The sequence below is a fragment of the Barbus barbus genome (assembly GCF_936440315.1).
Source record: "Barbus barbus genome assembly, chromosome: 42".
NCBI lineage: Eukaryota > Metazoa > Chordata > Actinopteri > Cypriniformes > Cyprinidae > Barbus > Barbus barbus.
Window position 1 is genome coordinate 8,753,147 of NC_136720.1, and position 21,431 is coordinate 8,774,577.

The 21,431-nt window shown below is 37.2% G+C and overlaps 2 protein-coding genes across 2 annotated transcripts in view; one reads left to right on the top strand and one right to left on the bottom strand.

The window, feature by feature from the left end:
* Positions 1-10,014, bottom strand: part of LOC306861103 (SCY1-like protein 2) — an 18,384-nt gene extending 8,370 nt beyond the window's left edge. The window contains exons 1-9 of the mRNA XM_079403193.1: positions 9,898-10,014; positions 7,278-7,473; positions 6,078-6,235; positions 4,975-5,119; positions 4,323-4,472; positions 3,977-4,198; positions 2,952-3,068; positions 2,662-2,787; positions 979-1,155 (exon numbers count right to left, since the gene is read on the bottom strand). Coding sequence (XP_079259319.1) covers positions 979-1,155; positions 2,662-2,787; positions 2,952-3,068; positions 3,977-4,198; positions 4,323-4,472; positions 4,975-5,119; positions 6,078-6,235; positions 7,278-7,454 — 1,272 coding nt within the window. The 5' untranslated portion in view covers positions 7,455-7,473; positions 9,898-10,014. The remainder of the gene's footprint in view (positions 1-978; positions 1,156-2,661; positions 2,788-2,951; positions 3,069-3,976; positions 4,199-4,322; positions 4,473-4,974; positions 5,120-6,077; positions 6,236-7,277; positions 7,474-9,897) is intronic.
* A 3,064-nt stretch (positions 10,015-13,078) lies between these two features.
* On the top strand, positions 13,079-21,165 carry LOC306861189 (ubiquitin carboxyl-terminal hydrolase 44). Its single transcript, XM_079403326.1, has 7 exons — positions 13,079-13,171; positions 14,590-14,839; positions 15,519-16,787; positions 18,694-18,889; positions 19,347-19,455; positions 19,538-19,743; positions 19,882-21,165. Exons 2-7 carry the CDS (start codon positions 14,663-14,665, stop codon positions 20,010-20,012), a joined length of 2,088 nt encoding a protein of 695 aa, XP_079259452.1. The 5' UTR covers positions 13,079-13,171; positions 14,590-14,662; the 3' UTR covers positions 20,013-21,165.
* Positions 21,166-21,431: the final 266 nt, after the last annotated feature.

Below are 21,431 nucleotides of genomic sequence, written 5' to 3' on the forward strand. Positions count from 1 at the left end.
ACAGCCCTAGTGGTTGAACTAGTCCACATTAAAAATATTGGAGGGGTTTCTTTTTTTTTTTTTTTCACCCGGCCCCTCCTCCCCAGACTTGATGCACACGCAGGTTGCCAGATTGACACCAACAGGAACTGACCCCTTTCATATGGTAGCTTCCAGGACTGAAATGAAATTTGCTGTGTTTTCTGCCAGTTGGCAACCCGGGGTGCCGAAATACAATTGGGTAAACTGGCAGGGGGTGGGTAACACAGACCAAAACAGAGATAGACATTCGATACGGAACGCACATTTTCAAAGGAGAATAACTGACTGTAGCATTGTTTTTAGATAAACAAGTGTTAACATAGCATGTTTCTTAAACATCTGCAAACATATTATGGTATTTTTATGCTTTAGTAGAGTCAAAAACTTACATACAGCACCTTTAAAAAGGGAGTTATCTGTTTTTGCAAATTAACTCACACATGTAAATATCACACAAATTAACATATACACATGTAAATATTTTCAAAATATATACTGTATGTGTGTGTATTTATATATACACAATAAATCTAAGCAGTACACACACATTTATTATGTAAACAAAAACTTTTATTTTGAATGCGATTAATGGTGATTAATTGTTTGAATACTACGTTTGATACTAATTATAAATATTACAATGAAATAAACTACCACAAAGACAAAACTTCAAACCTCACTCACCATGTTGCTAGCCTGATAGCATGAAAGAGAAAAAATTATTACAAATTTGAACCTTATGGATTACACATGCATGTGGCAGCCATTGCAAGTCCACACCAAGTGCGGACAGGGCCAGAAAGGTTAAGTGTCAGCTTAGTACTCTAATATGTGAGCTAGTATGTGGAGTGGAGGCGGAATGGGTCTCATAAGGTTGGATTAATAACATGGGTTAATTTTACTGGTACATAATGCTTTGAGTAGGATGGGGTATGCATTAGTAGTATGTGTGTGTACCTGTACTGGCTCCTGCTGTTTGAAAACTGGGGTGAGGTCTGGGAGAACGAGGCGGACGTATTCCTCCTTTGTGCACTCCTCGGCGATGAGCAGCACATTTGGAAGAACGAACGGAACCATGTCAGGATTCACAAACTCCGACGTGAGCGCCGGGAGGATTCTGTATACTATCACTCTCTGAGGAGAGAAAACAACAGGCAATTAACTTAATGCCATAAAATACATGAACAAAAACATCACAGAACTTTGGACTCCTGTGACATTTAAATTTATTTCTGGCATACATCTCAAATATTGAGACATTTTATTTTAAGGTCCAATTCTCGCTATTTAACAAACCATAAACTATGACTTTTGCATTAATAAACTCCTAATTTGCTGCTTATTAATAGTTAGTAAGGTAGTTGTTAAGTTTAGGTATTGTGTAGGATTAGGGATGTAGAATAAGGTCATGCAGAATATGTGCTTTACAAGTACTAATAAACAGCCAATATGTTAATAATATGCAAGCTAATAAGCAACTAGTTAATATTGAGAATTGGTCCCTATATTAACCCTTGTGCATCAATAAAAAAAAGTTACACTTAGGTCCACAGTGGACAAAAATGTCCATGTCAAAAAGCGGTCATAAAAATTGGAAGCTTGGGAGCACTTAAGTTTGGTCTCATTTTAAAGAAGACCCATGGCAGATTATTGTTGTAAAAAAAGTTTAAAAAGTGAAAAATGATTTATGAACAATATTTTATATTTTATTTTATGAATATTTTATATATGAAAAATGTTGAACTCTTAACCTGCTAGAAAATCAAAGCCATAAATCTAAAGTTGTGTTCCAAATTTGAGGTTGATATCTCAAAAAATGAGCTTTCAGTAAAGTTTTGTTTGGACGCAGTACCAAATTTCCCCCATTAGATGCCAGCAAAACTCCGCTGGTGCACACAGTGCTTGGATTTGTGATTTGCAGTTTCTCTCTCTCAGTTTTTACAAGAACACACACAATTTTTTGTATGACACGCATACAAACCACACTCTGACATCTATATCAACACACCCACACAATTAAAGCTACATTATGTATCCAACTGGCTCTACAATATGCAGGAGCAGAAAACAGGAATAAAGCAAGTATTTGCTTTATAGACCAAATCTGAAAAAAATGGCACCATCTGGTAAAGAACTGTAAAAATTCAAATTTTGAAGCCTTGCCAACAGAATGAAAGCCTATTAACAAAAATTGCATCATTTTACAGTTAAACAGCACTGCGATTAAAAATAGTAGTTTTAATGGGTTTCAATGGGGACATTTTTGTCCAAAAGGTGCTGAGTGGTTCATTTTTTTGTACCTAGTGTAAAATATAGTTATTAAAGGAAATTAGGTTGGAATATTAAAATTACAATAAAAATACACACCTGAGCCAAAATTTATGCAGTTAGCATTAGCACAGGCAAAATTTAAAAAAAAAACACAAAAAATGAACAAAAATGTCCATAAGGTTGCACAGGGGTTAAAGTGTTACCAGATACTTTATACAAATACTCAAATATATATGATGAAAGCCTACTTTTCACAATCTAATCATAATCTTGCTAGTTTCACTTGTTAAATGCACTGGAAATAAGAAAAAAATAAAGTTCCTTTTCCATTCTCGAGCTGAATTTGTTTGTGCATATATTTGTTCTTGCCTTGGGCAGCTTGGGCAGAACTTTGGGGAGACCTTTATAGAACTGAGACTTCTGTAAGTTGTCCTGTTGGAAAAGCGAGTCGAAGTACTGAAGGGTCATCGCTCCAACATCGTCAAAAAAGGGAATCTGTGCACACACATACACTGAAAATTCAGAATTTCACTCTCACAGTCTTAAACCATAATGTTAACATCATGTATGGTAATTCTCTTTGAGGACAGATACTTCAACGAAAGACGATTTTAAAAAAAAAAGGTAGAAGAAAATCAGTAAAGACAGTAAGATCTGACCTTTGTCATCTGATCTGCATCTGGACGCACGTTTGAGGTGACGCTGAGCAGCATCTTCACATGTTCCCTGACCTCCTCTGGGACCTGACTCAATAATCCTGGACTCAGATGGCTCAGCTACGCATTAGAATGAGGAACATAATGAGATTCACGTGTTTATGGGTTGTCACAATACTATCATTTTGTTTTAGGGTACAATAACTAGCAAGAGCTGAATGTTGAAGATATTCTGATGTGGTATTAATCCTATGCAGTCTACCCAAGTATATTATTGTTATCTTAATTATTATCTTGTGGCACTGGAATTTTGAGGCTTGGGTACCACATTACTACTATAGCACTAGTTCACTGTGAAACACTTTTTCAAACAAAATGTGAAGGCAATGCACTTTAAAACAGGAAAACAATGCATTCAAATTTAAGAGTTAATTTGCAAAAACCGATAAACGCCACTTTTTAAAAAAAATGCCGTGCATTATTCTCCACATTTAGCGCAATTTGAATCCTAAACATGTTTTGTCAAAAAAGCCTGTATTGTCCACTTTCAAGGCATCGCGAGTTCACGTTTTACTGCAGAAGCCGACAAGCGCCCTTGTTGTTTTTGAACAGAAGCCGATGAGTCCATTTTAGCGAATCAGAGTGCTGCATTCAGGTCAGGTGACAAGGCTACTTTCACTTTGAAAAGATGTGCTAGCTGAGAGGAGTTTCGACAAAGTTGACTAAAAGTGATCGAGGATGGATAATTTCGACGAACTTGATGAACCTGTGATATCTTCTTCAGGGCGAAAAAGGAAAATAAAAGCTGAACGTTTTCACGGAGCCTTGCAAAAGCAGCACGTTACAATGGTGAGGGAAAAGCTCCTTGTATTGCGTATAATCACATCCATAATCTATGATCACAACAAAAACTACTTATACAAAGATTAAACGAGTGTTTTTTAAACTCTAAAACATGAAATGTGGAAAAAAATCGTTTTTATCGGTTTTTGCAAATGAATTCTTCAATTGCTGTGTGGACTCTTCACCTGGTCCAGTTGTCGGCTGAAGCTCTTAAATATGTCCTGCTTGTTGACCTGAAAAACAGGCTTGCCTTCATTAAACACGGCGTGGATCAATACGCCCAGTGAGTACATATCAGAGGTTGCGTCACAGCTGACGGACAGGATGTACTCAGGAGCAACATATTCAGGGTTCGGGAGGCAGAGAGGCGGCAGATTGGGGTCCCACTCTTTACAAACATACTTGGGCTAAAAGGCAGAAATACATAACATCTATGTTAAGAGACAGCAGACAACAGAGAGAGCTTAGAATCTTCTGACAGCTTGGTTTCTGTTCTCTGGGACTTTAGAGATAATAACGGCTGTTTCTAACCTCAGCGTCAGACGAGCTACTAGAGGAGATACTGAAGTCAAAGCCCATGATCTTCCAGGCTCCGCTCTTATTCAAGATGATGTTCTCTGAACACAAGTTACCATGAACCATTTTAACCCCGCTGTGGAGGAACGACAAACCCTCTGAGACCTGAGAGAGAAAACAGAGTGAGACAAAGCGAGAAATATTTCATTAGCAACAAAACTAAAACAAAAGCAGTACTTGTTGCACTGTCTGTAAAAATGTTATTTTGAAAAAAAAATATTTATATTTATTTAATAATTATATTATTTAAGACATTATTTTAATTTAAACAATATATTTTTAAAATTATTTAATTATTTTAATATTTTTTATCCTGGAATGTTTTTGGTTCTATATAAGAGAATGTGGAAAAACTGATTCCCGCAAAAAAATTATTTGCAAATGAATAATAAATAATTTTTTTTTTTTTTTTTAAAGCATCAATTTAATATAAAAATAAAAGATATTTGTTAAATTGCATTATACAATTATCAAGTAAAAATGTGTGTTAGCTGTAGTTTCAGATTTTTTCCTTGCCACTTTGAGATGACATTTAATTTTTACACAGAGGCTCTACTTACTCAAAAGAAAAAAGCACCTCTTTTTAGCTGTATAAGAAACGCCTAACCTGCAGTAAGCCGTATTTGGTCTCAACGTCGTAGAGTTTGTACTCTTTGATGTCTGTGGGAACAGGACTAGGGAGGTTGTCCCACTGGCCGAACACATTCGCTAGACTGGCAAACACAGGTTCTGTGCAGAACGCCAGACAGTCTCTAGAGATAAAGAGACAAAGACATCCAGTGAGAACAGTAATGACAGACACATAAAAGCACAAAGTAGGAACTGGTTGTGTATGTGACCTTGGACACATTTCAGATATACATAGCCATTTTATATTTTCAGTATTTGTGTAAAAGACTGAGTGTCCGTTTCAAAAACTAGTGAGCCGCCCACCTAGGCAACATTATTATTTTTTTTTTTCCATCATAGACATGTAATCAGTTATTAATGCAAATAAAATACTTAATTTTGACCAATATATAAAGCAGCATCACATGCATACGTACTAAATAAAGCAATCCCAGAATGCACAACAATGAAATTTGTCATGCAAGATGGAGGATGGGGCATGGAGGTGAAGGAAAATTTGATTTTAAAAATATTTTATGAAGTACAACAACTTTTAATTTTTGTGCTTATTAGAGTATCGAGCTATTTTTTTAACAATTTAAAATGCTTAATTTTACTCATCGATTATGTACTTCTCTATTTAATTGCAGGTGTGCTTGCAGAGAGAGCCCCCTCATACACGCTTCTGTTTTGTAACTGGTTTGGTTGTGTCTTGTTGTTTTGTCGCGTCTGGTGTGAACAGACAAATTGCTTGTCCTGAAATCTTATTGCATCGTGTTTAGTGAGGATAACATGTAGACCGCAGACAGCAAGACTAGTTTCTGGAATGGAGCTTAAGTCTCACATCTCCTAAGAGCTCCATGTATTATTCAGGAGAGATTTTCTACAGACGAACTGCTGCTTTTGATCTCATGCATCCACACAGACACATATCGATTGTAGCAGTACAGGAGCCAAATTTTAAATAAAGAAAAAGCTCTGAACTCTTTTATCGAGAGTAGATTCTTTGCTTCTGAAGTTTAATGTCAGTTTTATTCCCTAAATCAAAGCAAAAATAAATCAAAGTGAATTAAAATAAATGAAGTGCAGTGAAGTTGTCACCTGGACTCCTCCAGTGGGTGCTGAACCGTGAGGAGGCGCGGATGTCGTAATCGCGTCAGCTGTTGAACTCCTTTCTTCAGTGAATCAATGATCTGATCCTTCTCAAACTTCTGATAGCGATCAATGACCTTCTTATCGAACACAAAGACTGCCACTTCCTGGGGGAAACAGAAAGCGTAGCAGTGTAACATTTTAATGGCTTTTATTTAAAATTAAAATTAAAAATAAAATAGATGCATAAATTCAAACAAAGAACCTAAATGAAATGTAATCAAAAATGTATTCAATCAATTCCAACAAATAATTTATAACAATTTACATTTATTTTGCAAACAAAATAATGTTGGTACATTCCACAAATTTATTTACAAATATTTAAATTTATATTTATTCTGAAATAATATCTGTTTATCTGTACATTCAAAATTATTTTATAAAAATATTTAGATATATATATTTAATTTGCAAAACTACCTGCACATCTGCAAAATCAACAAACAATATATAGACAAAAATTTACATTCATATTAATTTTGCAATAACATCTGTACGTTCAACAAAAAATAGAAGTTTTTACTTTGCAAAAAATAACTACATCTGCACAATCAACAGATAATTTAATGAAAAACAATTAGTGTACACAATACATTTATTTATTAATAATAAACTAATAAGTAACTAACTAATAAACACAACAAAAACTGACAGCAGTGTGAAAGCATCAGTTAAAAATGCATCCGATTACAGCGATGTGGATGTTTATAATATACAATTATAATTACAATTAATATAATTGTAATTACATAATATGCTTTTCTAAAGCTGAAGTGACCTTTATGTTAGAATATGTTTAACTTAATATTAACTAATTGCAAAAGCTGAATAATCAAAGTCTACTGATTAATCAGTGAAATAATCTACGATTAGTCGATTAATCGTTCTAATAATCGCCCTACAACAAACGCAAGATTGTGGCAATGTGAGGAAGCAAGAACTCTCCCGATAGAGGTGGTGAACAATCTGTAAAGTCGTGAAAATTTCATCATTCAATAAAACTGTGTTGTGCATTTTCTAGGTTAAATACTTCCTCTTTCACTGTAAACAACTTACTAACATCAAGCATGATCATGTCGTATTATATGAGATACTGGATACATGAAAAAGACTAACAGAAGTGACGATAATAAATAACCCACGCACCTGTTTGGTGGATTTTTTGGTGCCGTTGTAGATCCTCCAGCTCATTCCTGGACCCCCACTGGCGATATGTCGGCCCACCTCAAACTCCCGCGTGACAGGGTTGCCCATGACAGCAGTGGTCACATCAGCTGTCACCTTGGTGACGGTGCTCTTTAGTTTATTGAGCATGGACTCCATGATTCTACTGGCTGTCAACCTGCAACAAGAAGTAGAAACTTTGAGTTAGGAGGCTTTATGAGTTATTTCATCACGTTGCCATGCTTCCTGTTGGTCAAAGACTTGGTCAAAGAGGGTTTTTGTTATTAACTAAAAATACAAATATAATTTTTTTTTGTTAATTAAAATAAAGCTGAAATAAAATCAAATATAATACATCAAATATATAATAATATATATAAATATATATAATATAATACCAGTCATAAGGGTCAATTAGGGCCCTATGATTTCCATGATGCAGAAAACGCGCACGGAATCGCGGAATCCAGTAATAAAAACGGAATTTACAGTTTAACGCGGAATGTCACGGAATTTGTCAAAGTTTGGATGAATTAATAAAAAGTAGGTCATTACACTTCAATCAAATCGCGATATGGACTAGTATCTGTAAATATTAAGCTGCAAAAGTCGATTGAAATATGAATCATGCATGTTCTGTGCGTCTCTGTGTGAATGGATCAGACGCGTGGTTTTGAAAACTACATAGTAGTGGCTTAATCAACTTAATCAAATTAAATAAATATTAAATTACTAAAAAAAAATTCATTAAAATGAAGTATGACAATAAAAGCGAATTCAAAACATTAATAAAAAATAACATAAAAATAATAATATGCAAATAATACTAAAATAACACTGGATGAGTTACCTAGTTTAACAGTTCAGGATTTGTTGAAATCACAAAAATGTCTGTACAAAACAAAGGGATGCACGTTTCGGAGCTCACTGAATTTCATACCATGTACAAACTGAAACATTGTTCAGTAATATATATTTTTGTGCTCCACAGAAGAAAGACCTGTGTACAGCTTTGTAACAAGTGAATCATTTTGGGGTGAACTGGCTCTTTAAAACTGAAATATCAATCCATCAACACAGAGAACTCTGTTGAACTTCTTACAAACCACTGAACTGTCCAGAGCTCAGTTTTGACTGACATCCGAGCACAAGTCTTAACAGACTTTATTCTGGGAAAATAACACTAAATGTTCACTCTGAGAACAACTCGAAGACAACAACCGATTTTAAACTTGACAAATATAATCATACCGACGAGTAGACCGCTAAGATAAAATTGACAGAAATAGACCTAAATGCATCTGAAAATCTGTCACTGTGGATTTTCAGCAGGATCCAAGTGATCCAGGCTCAAAATAAACTAGGTATTCATGCTGACAGCATCTCAGAGGAATAAGAATCCACCGTTCTATCAGCTGAATACATGAAACAGTCTCTTGTAAGGGTTGCTTCCACGATTTAATTTGGCTCTGGATTTAGCCGGCTGGATTTTAAGCAGAAAACACACACACACAAAATAGATTAGTACCATAAAAATGTAAAAATTAATAATAATAGTACTAATAAATCAGCATCTATTATTATTTACATATTATTTTTAACCATTTCATAATAATCGTTCACCATGATGTTAAAATAACTTTAAAAAAATGATTAAAACTTTGAAAACATAATTGAAAAAATGTAATAAAAGCTCTAAACGCAATGATTAGACTTGTTACAGTGTAATACTTGAATTACTACAGAGTAATATTAATTAACAACGTGCACTTATTCTAAGGTTAGTATTAATGACTTGTAATTACTATAGTAAGCATTCTGTAAACAGTAGGAAGTCCTATTAATAGTACATATAGTTAACTAAAAATTTAAATCATAAAAAGTCACATTCAAATAATTACTATAGAAAGTTTGTGTTCTCAACGACTAAATTATAAAATAATTCAAAATCAATTAGCAAAATAACAAATCAATTAGACTAAAATACCACTGACTAACAGAAGAAATTAGACAGAATTACCACATTTAATCAAAGTAGTTAGACTGAAATTAAACCATTAAATAATAAGAAATCAGGACATTAAAAAAGACTGCATTGTTATGAATATTAGTGATTTTATTGATAGAATTATCTATATACTACAATTAAATCCTCTTATTATTGAGATTATTATTTCTGTGTTAGTCAGACGGACTCATAAGAAAGGGTGTGACATATTTAACATATTTTATGAATGAGCACCTGACAGATTGACATTCAATGAAACAAGTTAACAAGACTTTCCTGTACCTTTGACACCAAATAATGCAGCTTGAATTATATATGAAGCCCAAAATCCTGTCAGTAGGTTTGGAGACGTTTAACTATCAGTGTAAATATGCGTTTCTCAAGGCAACAACACCTCAAAGTGTTAGTTATGTAACGTTATCAACTATCTATGAGAAATGAATTGAAACGGAGACATAAACAGTGCAAATATAAGCGGAGCTAACAGGCTAAAGCTAATGGAGTGAAGCGTCACTGCACAGAACTGATCAATAACCAACGAATAGAGTTTCAGAATAAATATAGCAATCAAAAACACGGAGACTTCAGTCTTACCTTTACACTAGAGGAGCTGACAGTGATATTGAATGATTTAGACAGTAACAACACCGTCAGCAGTGGTGGCGGCTAACAGCCTCCATGACACTTGATCAAAACACCTGAGAAGAAGCCGGAGGAAACCCTCCACGCTCCAGCTGCTCAATAAGACACGATAAAAGTCATGCTTTTCAAAATATTCGCTATGGACTGACTCTCTTTTAACTCTTTTGCTGATGTTCGAGTTCATTTTGGGACCCTAATACCGTGTCTTTATAGGAATAAAGCTATTATTTGCCCTTCAAAATCTTATCTTCGAAAACATTGATCACTTTGTATATTTCAGAAATATTAAAAGCATTTTTTTATATATATATATATATATATATATATAAATAAGAGTCCGAATGTGAGTTTTGAATGCATACCAGTATGCAATTCACTTTCTGTTCAATTACTTATTAATAAATACCATTAAATATGTAACAATATAATTAATCCAGTGCATTTATGATTCGGGTTGGGATTCGAAAATCAATTCCAATTTCAGAATTGAGTCAGGAATTGGATACTTGTTGTAAAATGAAAAATCCTATCAATTCCTGTGCGCGCATATTTTTACTTTTTTTTTTTTTTAGGTGGCCAAAAGAGGCTATATTTGTCTTTGAATCATTCAAAATTCAAAAACACTGATTCATCCAGTAATGAAACGAGTTAATCTTGAGAGAGTCATTGAATCATTGCATTCATGAGATTCTGTTTAGTTGCCTATTGTTTTTTTTTCATCAGAATTGTGAGAAAACCACAACATCCATAATTTTTTATCCCTATCTTGCACACAAACAGCTCTTAATCGAGCCCCGTTTTTATATAGCCGGCTAATTTTTGTTCATGGTATTCAGCAGCAATAAAAAGTTTTGCAAAAAGAGAGACAGAACATATTTGACCAGATTGGGATCTAAACTGGGAATTGATAAGAATCACAGTCGATAACCAGAATCGGAATCGATAAAAACCAAACGATTCCCAACCCTATTCATGATCATTATTTTAGGAGTTAAAATAATTTTAGCAATTAAACATCCCTTTGTCTTTCTGAATAATTATGCCTCATTCATACAGAGTAACACCATACTATGCTACATTTGTCAATACAAATCCACTTAGAAATCAGAAGTTGAAACTTATGCAGAGCACAGTAATATGAAGTCAATATTAATTTAAAACATCTGTGCTCACAGTCATTGCCTTTCCCCTAAAGAGAGCATAATTCAAATATCTACCTTTAAGGCATAGTTATCTATTTCTCAATTTCAAGTGCAGCTAAAACTATTTCTAATAGCTTTTTAAAAAACCTGAGCATTTCACACAATCCAAGTAATTCTACACGGAGATGCTGCCTCTTCAAAGCTCATGAAAACTGCATGAAATGTATGTAGTGTATAGTAGTGATTAGCAGTTTCTTCATTATATTCATATTTGCAATAACGGTCCTGCTTATAAAGCATGAACAAATTTGCAAATGAAGTCATCTGTCTACAAACACAGCCCTGTAAGTTTGTAATTAATTTCTAATCTCTGCATTGCTATATTACGTGGAATGTGGGGACATTCTCACTGTCCTATAACTGATAACTAATAAAAATACGTTTAAAGGGATAGTTTACCCAAAAATGCTAATTCCTTAATGTTGTTCCAAACCTGTAAGGCCTTCGTTCATCTTTGGAACGCAAATTAAGATATTTTTTGATGAATTCCGAGAGCTTTCTGACCCATAGACAGCAATTCATACTGGATACATGCTGGAGCAACACCTGCTGGCAGAATGTGAACACTGCATAGGAAAAAATGGAAATGTTAAATAAAATCAATGCCGAGATCAGTTTTTTTAGTGAGATTGGAAGTGAATTTATGTGCTACGTTATCTAGATCCCTCCCTTGCTGCAGAGTTTGTAGTGTCTTCCTCACAGCCTCAATCAATGATCATGGTGTCTAGATACAGGAGAGATAAATGATTAAAGGTTATGCACAGCATTTTAAGAGATAATGTATAAGTAAAAAGGCCATACCTTAATGACTGGAGAAATTATGCCAAAAATTCAGCTTTGCCCTCAAAGGAATAAATTACATTTTAAAATACATTTAAAAAATGAAAACTAGAAATATTTGAAAGTGTAACAATATCTCACAATACAACTCTTTTCACTGTATTTTATTTTTAATTAAATAAATGTAACCTTGGTAAACAAGAGGCTGCAGCTGGGGTCCTCAAAGGTCATTTCTTTTTCCCGTCTGAAGAGCTTTATCCTGATTGGTTCGAATACTCTTGACTCCATTAAGGCCTGGCAGAGCCTTGCGGCTTTGAGACGGGACACTTCACTGGAGCAGAAGTAGATGTTCTGCATGAGAAGGCTCAGAACCACGTCCACCGCATCAGAGCCGGTGAAGCCGTCGTGATGGACGTGCAGGTGCTGTCTGCGGGGTCGGAGCTCCACCTGCCTCTATGATGTTCTGCCACAGCTGAGTGGCCCTCAGGGGCCCAGAGAAACCTGAGAGGCATCAGGACAAAATAAGAATGAGATCAGCCGCAGCTCTGTGAGATTGAATTGGTTATAATGAATCTGGTCCTAGAACCCTGCACTTTCCTTCCCCTCCCGATTTTTCTTTTATGCCAAAAATCATTAGGATATTAAATTAAGATCATGTTCCTTTAAGATATTTTGTAAATTTCCAACCGTAAATATATCAAAACTTGATTAGTAATATGCAATGCTAACTTTATTTAGACAACTTTAAATGCGATTTTATCAATATTAAAAATGTTTTGCATGATCAGATTTCAGATTTCGGCCAAATATCGTCCCATCCTAACAAACCATGCATCAATGAAAAGCTTATTTATTTATCTCACTTTTTAAAAAATTAGTGGTTTTGTGATCCAGGGTCACATATGCATTCATAATCTGCTCTTTTATATTGACATATTGATATTTTATATTGAAAAGTACTATGTGTATCATAAAGAAATGTGTTATTATTGCACGTGGAAATGTATTCATTTTAATGCACGCTCGTTTCCACACAAAGATATGAGATGGACCCGTAAGCATTAGTCACCATAGGCAAGATGATCAAATCTTGAGATTTGTTTTTAGGATATTAAATGCGAGTTGTGTTTTGAGCGTGTCCTCTCAGGCGTGACGTCACGGAGGTACAGTCCACGCGACAAGTGCAGGCAAGATGGCGCTCGCGCTTGTGCCACAGAAGTAACCAGTGCTTGACAAATAATCAGGTTAGTAAAATATCACCGATCTCAAACAGCTCCGATGATATCGCGTTCACACTAGCGGCGGAAATAAAACACAATCAGCTTATCTCAATCGCCCAGCACCTCAGCCTCCCTTCACTGTGGTGTGATTTTAGCATTAGCGCACTAGCATCCCGTGTGCTGCTTAACTTTCCTCTATAACTGGCTGCTTAGAGACACTAAACTAACCTGGTTAGCCGCTAACCTGGTCAGCTCTTTGGTGGTTAGCGCCTAAGCATCATTCGCTTGCCTAAACGCCTTCAAAGTCAAACATTGATAGTTGTAACTAGTTAAATGAGATCTGTATGGTTGTCCATCCTCGTTTAATTAACTTACAATCCCAGATCAGACCCATAGCGATAAAGACAAGCACTGCCTGTGCGATAATAACTTTTACAAAAACAATGCGCAATACTCATGCTTAACCCTCTAAACAAGATAATGTCAACAAAAGTGTATTTCTAGGATAGTTTGTTTCTGTTAAACACACGTGGGGCCCAGAGAAAGCGAGGTGTTATTATATAAGGGACATCTATTTGTTTACATGCTAGCTAAATACTCACTGATGTTTACAGGCTTGAAATTGATGCCAGTATCTGAGTATAGAGAGCACTCAGTATCATGTGTAGGCTACTTCAGCTTATCATGGTATGACTGTTTTGGAGAAATACAGAGATTGTTAGTTTCTATTTGATCACTCTTCGTGTGTGAGATGCCAGGAATAGATTCCTCCTCCTGTAGTATCGGTTCAACCGTGTTCTTGCACAAAAGTTTTATGATGGCTCTGTTAAACTGCGGTCTTAATATAACCTCATGTGCACTGTGTGTATCTCTTGTTTCACAAAACACCGAAGACACTGTAAACAGTGGCACATACACTACCGTTCAAAAGTTTGTGGACAGTTAGATTTTCTAATGTTCTTTGAAATAAGTCTCATGCTCACCAAGGCTGCATTATTTAATATAAACAGTAAAAAAAATGTGTATATGTATAGTAAATATTATCACAATTTAAAAGAGCTGCTTAATATTATAATAGATTTTAAAGTGTAGCCTCATATTTTTTTTCTGTGACGCAGCGCTGAATTTTCAGCATCATTACTCCAGTTTTCAGTGTCATATGATCCTTCAGAAATCATTCTATTGTGCTGATTTGCATGTGAAAACAGCAGTAAAAAATTTTTTCCCAGTGTTTGATGATTGATGAATAGAAAGTTCAAAAGAACAGCAATTAGACATTTCTTTAACAATGTACAAATATTACTGTCACTTTAAAAAGAAAAAAGTCTTACTGAACCCTAAAATTCTGAATGATTCTGTACTTCTTGTCTGAAATATTTATGAGTAGAAATAATGACAAGAAAATCATTTTTTTCATCTTTTTCATTTTTTGTTTTCCGCAGATTAACCATCATGCCTTGGGAGGAGCTGGCTGCCGTCACCATGGTGATGTGAAGAGGGCAGTGACTAACTGTGATGGACAGGTGTAAGCACGTGGGTCGCTTAAGGCTCGCGCAGGACCACTCGATCCTGAACCCGCAGAAATGGCACTGTGTGGACTGCAACACCACCGAGTCGGTGTGGGCATGTCTCAGCTGTTCGCATGTAGCGTGTGGACGCTACATAGAAGAACATGCGCTTCAGCACTTTAAGGTGTGATTAAATGATGAGTTACGTACAAGTAATTGATATAGTGTTTAAAGTCATTTAATACATACAATTTATGCAAAAAAAGTGGGTGCTGTTCTGATGAGATCCGCCAAATGGTGAGAAAAAAAGTACATTTGCTTGCTCCTGTCTCAGCTTAATATGCAGCATCAACTAGTAAAGAAATCTGTTAATAAGTAATTCATCATGTGATCTTGAAATTACACACTTCACCTTTAGATATAAAGACACATCACTTGTACACTTGACCCTCTAACACTGGAACTCTCTATTTCTATTCTATCTGCTTGTTTTCTTTTTAATTATTATGAAAAAAAATAACAATAATAATTTGGCCCTCTAACACTTGCTCTATCTATTCTGTTATTTCTATCTGCTTTTTATTATTTTTATTTATTATAAAATAAAAACTCACTTTGTGTTGCGTTAGACTAACTGGGACCTGTCAGAATACTTGCATGTTGTTGCTCTTTTGATGTTTTGTTTGCTTCTTTTGCCCACCATTTTTTTTAAGTTGCATTGGATACAAGCAACTGCTAAATTATTAAATGTAGATATAAACGCGTTTATCTATAAAAATGGTAAACTTATTGCTAGATTATGTCTGATTTTATAAGACTGTTTCTTTGATTTTATATTCATGTTGAAGTTTATTTGTCTATAGGAGCAGCACCACCCTTTGGCCCTGGAGGTGAATGAATTGTATGTATACTGCTACTTATGCGATGACTACGTGCTGAATGACAATGCGACGGGTGACTTGAAGCTGCTGCGTAGCACGCTAAGTGCCATTAAGAGCCAGTGCTATGAAGTCACCACGCGCAGTGGCCGCACCTTGCGCTCATCCTCGGCCGCAGGAGACCAGCTGTCGACCAGCACGCAGGAGCTGCAGTTGCGTGACGAAGACCGCATGTTCACGGCGCTGTGGCACCGCCGCCGTGCCCTGATTGGCCGTGTGTTCCGCTTGTGGTTTGCACAAACGGAACGGGGGAAGAAGCGACTGGAGGAGGAGCGGCAACAGGAGGAAGAGGAGGAGAGGAAGCGGGAGGCACGGGAAAGAAGGCGGCAACTCAAACGGCAGCTCAAGGAGGAGCTGGAAAGCGCTCCTCCGAGGAAGAGCCATCGCATTCGTCGGCAGAGCCTAAAGGCAGCTTCTACAGATGCCACGGCAGTGTCAACCAAAAGCACCAAATCTGTGAGGCGTAGGTCTGCTCCTGCTCGCATCTCCACCCCTACTCCACGAACTCCTAGAGAGAGAACGCCTCAGCAGAGGCCCCGTCCACAATCCAAGGCCAAACGGCCTCGGGCCCCACCTCCTAAAACAGGTGATTCGCCTATCAAACGCCGACCTACCGTAACTCCAGGAGTGACGGGTTTGCGCAACCTTGGCAATACTTGCTACATGAACTCGATATTGCAGGTTCTGAGTCACTTGCATGTATTCCGGGAGTGCTTTTTGAGGCTGGATCTGAACCAAGCACTGGAGCTGCTAGCCTCTGCGGTCAGCCGCAAGTTAGGACTCTCTACTCAGCGCGTGCCCCAGCAAAAAGGCTTCAACCAGGGATCAGGGCTCAGCGGAGGGGCCTCCCGTTCCCGCAATATGGAGCTCATACAACCGAAGGAGCCCAGCTCCAAACACATCTCGCTTTGTCACGAGTTACACACACTGTTTCAGGTGATGTGGTCAGGCAAGTGGGCTCTGGTGTCTCCGTTTGCAATGTTGCACTCCGTGTGGCAGCTGATCCCGGCGTTCCGGGGTTATGCACAGCAGGACGCGCAGGAATTTCTTTGCGAACTCTTAGATAAAGTACAGCATGAGCTGGAACGGACCAGAACGCTGACTCCTGCCACTGTTCCAGCCAATCAGAGACAGCTTATCAAACAGGTGCTCAGCGTGGTCAACACCATCTTTCATGGCCAGCTTCTCAGTCAGGTAGAGTTTGCACGCACACACAATGACGTAAGCTTATTAACATGTAAAGATTAGGCCAGCAACATCTCTACGAAAAGTACACAGACCTGGCCAATGGATTGCAAGTGTGCAGTCTTGTTGTTCATATGTTCTTGCATTGCTGTGGTAACAAACCTCCGTACTCGAGGGAGTGATTCAAATGTTCCCGCTTGTCAGGAATTCACATGAAAGGCCCTGTCCCAAAAGGTGTACCTGTGAAGTCCACAAGACCGTAGGTCAGGGTGTCCACTTTTGCTCCTGAAGGGCCAAAGTTCTGCAAAATTCAGCTCCAACGTGTTCCAATACACCTGCCTGAAAGTTCGGGTTAGGGTGTTTTATTTGGGGCTGGAGCTAAACTCTTCAGGACAGTGGCCCTCCATTGCTCACCCCTCCATTACTGTAGGGCAGGGGTGTCAAACTCAATTCCTAGATGGCCACAGCCCGGAAGAGTTTAGCTCCAACCCTAATTAAGCACACCTGATCCAGCTAATCACATCCTTCATCCTTATTTGAAAAATACATTGTTTGTGTGTTGGAGCAGGGTTGGAATTAAACTCTGCAGGGCTGCGGCCCTCCAGGAACTGAGTAGACATGTGCCGGTATTCGGTAATGCGATATATCACGATAATGAACACGCACGATATTGTTATCGTGGGAACTTCAAAATACAGAGAATTATTTATTACAAATTATACAGAATTTTGAATGCACTTTAAGAATACTTTTCCCATCAACTGGTCACAATGCACGACACCGCTGTATGCAGATAACAAACTGCCAATGAAACATTCTTCTAAACATTCATTAATCTCAGGTAATATTTAATAACACGTTGTTAAAATCAAAAGTTGCAACTGTGTTACTTGCAATTGAATCTACATTGCTAGTAAATTTTTTAGTTTACTCACCAGACTTATATATATTTATAATGTTTGTAAAATGGCATAGCTTTTTAAATATCTGAAAGTACACTCTTAACATCAGTCAGTCAAGCATTATAATATGATAATCAATATCATATCGGAGCTCCTGGACTAAATTGTTGGAAGCACCATACAGTTTACTTCGCCATATAATGTTGCGCTCCCACAAACGTTGTTGTGAATCGACATTACCCTCCCCGTTAACTTCAAAAGTTAACGACATTTCTGCAGCACACAGCGCTAGGCTACCGTTGCAGCTGTTACAGCAACAAAAGACACCCTCGGCTGCTATTTGTGACCAAAACGCTGCCAGCTTTTTATTCTACTAAAAAAAGCGTTCTTGTCAACTTTTTCTAGTCAAAAAAGACACCGAGTGTGAACATAGCCTTATATTGTATTATGAAAACACTGTTTTTGCAACTAAATTTCAATATTGTGATAATACCGTATACCATGATGAAAGCATTAGCAATTAATCGCAACATGAAAATGTGATACCGGCATATCCCTAGAACTTAGTTTGACAGCTCTGGCGTAGGGTTTCCCATTTGACATTTCTAGTTTTCAGAAGGGTGCTCAGATGTGCCTCTCTTTGAAGCTGCTATAGGCCATTGATGTGCACTTTTGTGGAGCCCATGTTAGTACATGCTTGGCAAAAGTGCACATGGATGACGACAACCCAAAAAGTCTTTTTGAAATTACAAAGGACTGCAAGGGATTAGGGTGGTATTTGGGACAGGGCCACTGATAGCAGAGCACGATGCATTCTCAGTGTTGCCACAAGGGGTGCTGTAGTGGGTACTACACTGCCGTTGTGCCAACATTGAGAAAGTCACATGTGCATTATGACAAATTTCAGATGCTGATTTAATTTGCATTCACATACTTGAGTAGAGTGTCCTTAATCACGTTTTGGCATATACCTGATACAATTTTGCTAAAGGTATTTTTCACTTTTCTGTTAGGTGAGGTGTTTAGCATGCGATCATCGCTCAAATACAATAGAGCCCTTCTGGGATCTTTCTTTGGAATTCCCGGAACGTTACCACAGCAACAGTAAGGATGCTGCACAGGTTCCGTGTGGGTTGACAGAGATGCTGGCCAAGTTTACAGAAACCGAGGCTTTGGAGGGAGCGATTTATGCTTGCGACCACTGCAACAGTGAGTTGGAAACACTTAACATGCAATGCCACTTTAAGGAAACCTTTGGGATAGTAAATAGTTTGCAATTTGAAGGGGATATCATGGCACTCAAAGATGAAGTGGGTTATTTCTGCACCAGTAGTGACCAGTAAAGGGGATTGTTACACGGTTACCGCCAAGTTCCCGTCTTTTGATCGGCCAGTCAAACAGATAACGCCTAAACTCACATCAATGGCCAAGCCTGAAGTTGTTGTTGAGCTGCTCAAACAAAGAGAGCAAAATTTTGAAAGCGTCACAGTGTTTACACTCTTCAGGAGACCAACACTTTAATGACTAACTTAAGAAAGTACTACCTGATCAGAAGAACACACCTTACTTTTAAGTTTCATCTCAAAGGTTTAAAGCTCCTCCCGAGGAGTTAATCCCGTTCATCAAAAATGCTTTAATGCAGTTTTTGTTTTGCTGTCTTTTTAAGGCAAACGACGGCGATTCTGTTCAAAGCAAGTGGTCTTGACTGAAGCACAAAAACAGCTGATGGTTCACAAACTGCCTCATGTTCTCAGGCTGCACCTTAAACGCTTCAGGTACACGTTTACATGAACTACGTTCCCAGCTTTGAGCTTGCTGTTATCAGTCAGATGTTAATGCGTACGTGTGTATGTTTAGGTGGTCTGGGCGAAACCACAGGGAGAAGATTGGCGTTCACGTTCAGTTTGAGCAGGAGCTGAACATGGAACCCTACTGCTGCAAAGACTCCAGTAACGTACCCCATCCTCAACACTTCCTCTACCAACTCTCTGCTGTCGTCATGCATCATGGGAAGGGATTTGGCTCTGGCCACTACACTGCGTTTTGTTATAATACAGAAGGAGGTAAAACATTATTCTTTTCATCTGCCACTTCCTAGTCAATCTGTTTTGAATGCAGTAGATACGTTATTAGAAAAGGATACCAAAATAGGGCATGAGTATCGTAACTATCGTAAACCAACTTATCCTTTTTCTTTTTAGGGTTTTGGGTGCACTGTAATGACTCCAAACTGAGTGTGTGTGCCGTGGAGGAAGTGTGTAAGGCCCAGGCCTACATTCTCTTCTACACACAGAGAAACTCTCAGGACAAAAGCAAAGCCAGTGACCTCTGACCCCTTCTGAGTACCCCATGAGACTGTTTGTTTTGTACATTCTGTTAATATAGTTTTAAGACGGTTAGCTCCTTTTTCTAGTGTACAGCAAATGTGGAGAGTATGTTTTTGTCACGCACACTTATGCCTTACAGTTTTACAACTGACAGATTTCGGTAGGAGGCATTCTCGCAGTGATTGTAGCGTTCGTTGTGTGCGTGAACGAAGGCCACTCTCAATCCCTGATTGTTGTCCACAAACCAAAGTCGAGTTGTGAATGTGTACCGAGCCTGAAATGCTTGTAGTGTCAGTATGAAAGATGAAGAAAGATGTTTTTTCTCTTCACATCACAAGTGTTTTAATATCTTCAACCATATTTTTTTAAAGTGCCCTGCCAAGTCAAATCAGTTTAAAGATGATGAGACTTTTAAACGAGACTCGATTCAGGAATTTCTCAGAATGTAGTTTTATACCTGGTATTTGGGTAGAGATTTCTTTTTTCCATTTTACAGGAAAATGTAAGACTTTTTCACCAGCAAAAGACAATGGATGCTGTTTTATTCTCCCCCCTTAAAGACTGTAAAGTCCGTACAATTTGTTGGATGTTTGTGCGATTCACACACACTTATCTTACGGCGTTTCCACATCTTGTTTGTTGTTCAAATCCATTTTCCTCCTTCCCTTTCGACCAGGTATAGATGTAAAACTATGCAAGTTGTTACCTCAATTCATAGAGAAATTTACCTCAATAAAAGGAGAATATTTTTGCATTTTTCTAAACAACTTGTCACCTGTTTTCTTTAACGTTTTAAAGATTGTTTGACACTTTGGTGAAATTAAGTTTCTATGAAATGTGCATGTCTCTTGATATTTTATAATTCTTTTAAACTATTGAAAACAAAGATTTATTCATAAAACATGAGCAGAATGCAAACTCTTCTAAACCATTCTTTCATGATTGTCACGTGTAAATCATTCATGAAACCTAAAACTGTGGTGTAAATTGTTGCGTTATACTAAAATGTATAAAATGCGTAATTTGTTCACAAAACCTAAAAATATTCTTGCGCAAATTGCAGCATATAATGAGTTAAACTACTGTACAGCTGCATCGTGCCATATGTAAAATGTGTAAATGAGTACAAAGCATAAATTAATAAAATCATTCTTATGTAATTGTCTTATTCAGTGCACAAATAGTTCACAAACCTTATTTAAATGGCTACATTGGACTAATTTCATCAAATTCACAAAACCATTCCTGTCACCTAAAAATGTTCTTGCATAAACATTTGTAAATCTAAAACTACTGTTATGCAATTTATACCTTGCATAAATGAATAAAACCATTATGCAAACTGTAAATCATTCTCGCATGGATTGCGCATACAATTCAGAAATTATTCATAACGTTTACATAATTCTAATGAAAAATCTTAT

Coding starts and splice junctions, on each gene's coding strand:
- LOC306861189 (XM_079403326.1), top strand. CDS start 14,663: ATGGACAGGTGTAAGCACGTGGGTCGCTTAAGGCTCGCGCAGGACCAC. Junction 14,840..15,518: donor ATGCGCTTCAGCACTTTAAG/GTGTGATTAAAT, acceptor ATTTGTCTATAG/GAGCAGCACCACCCTTTGGC. Junction 16,788..18,693: donor ATGGCCAGCTTCTCAGTCAG/GTAGAGTTTGCA, acceptor CTTTTCTGTTAG/GTGAGGTGTTTAGCATGCGA.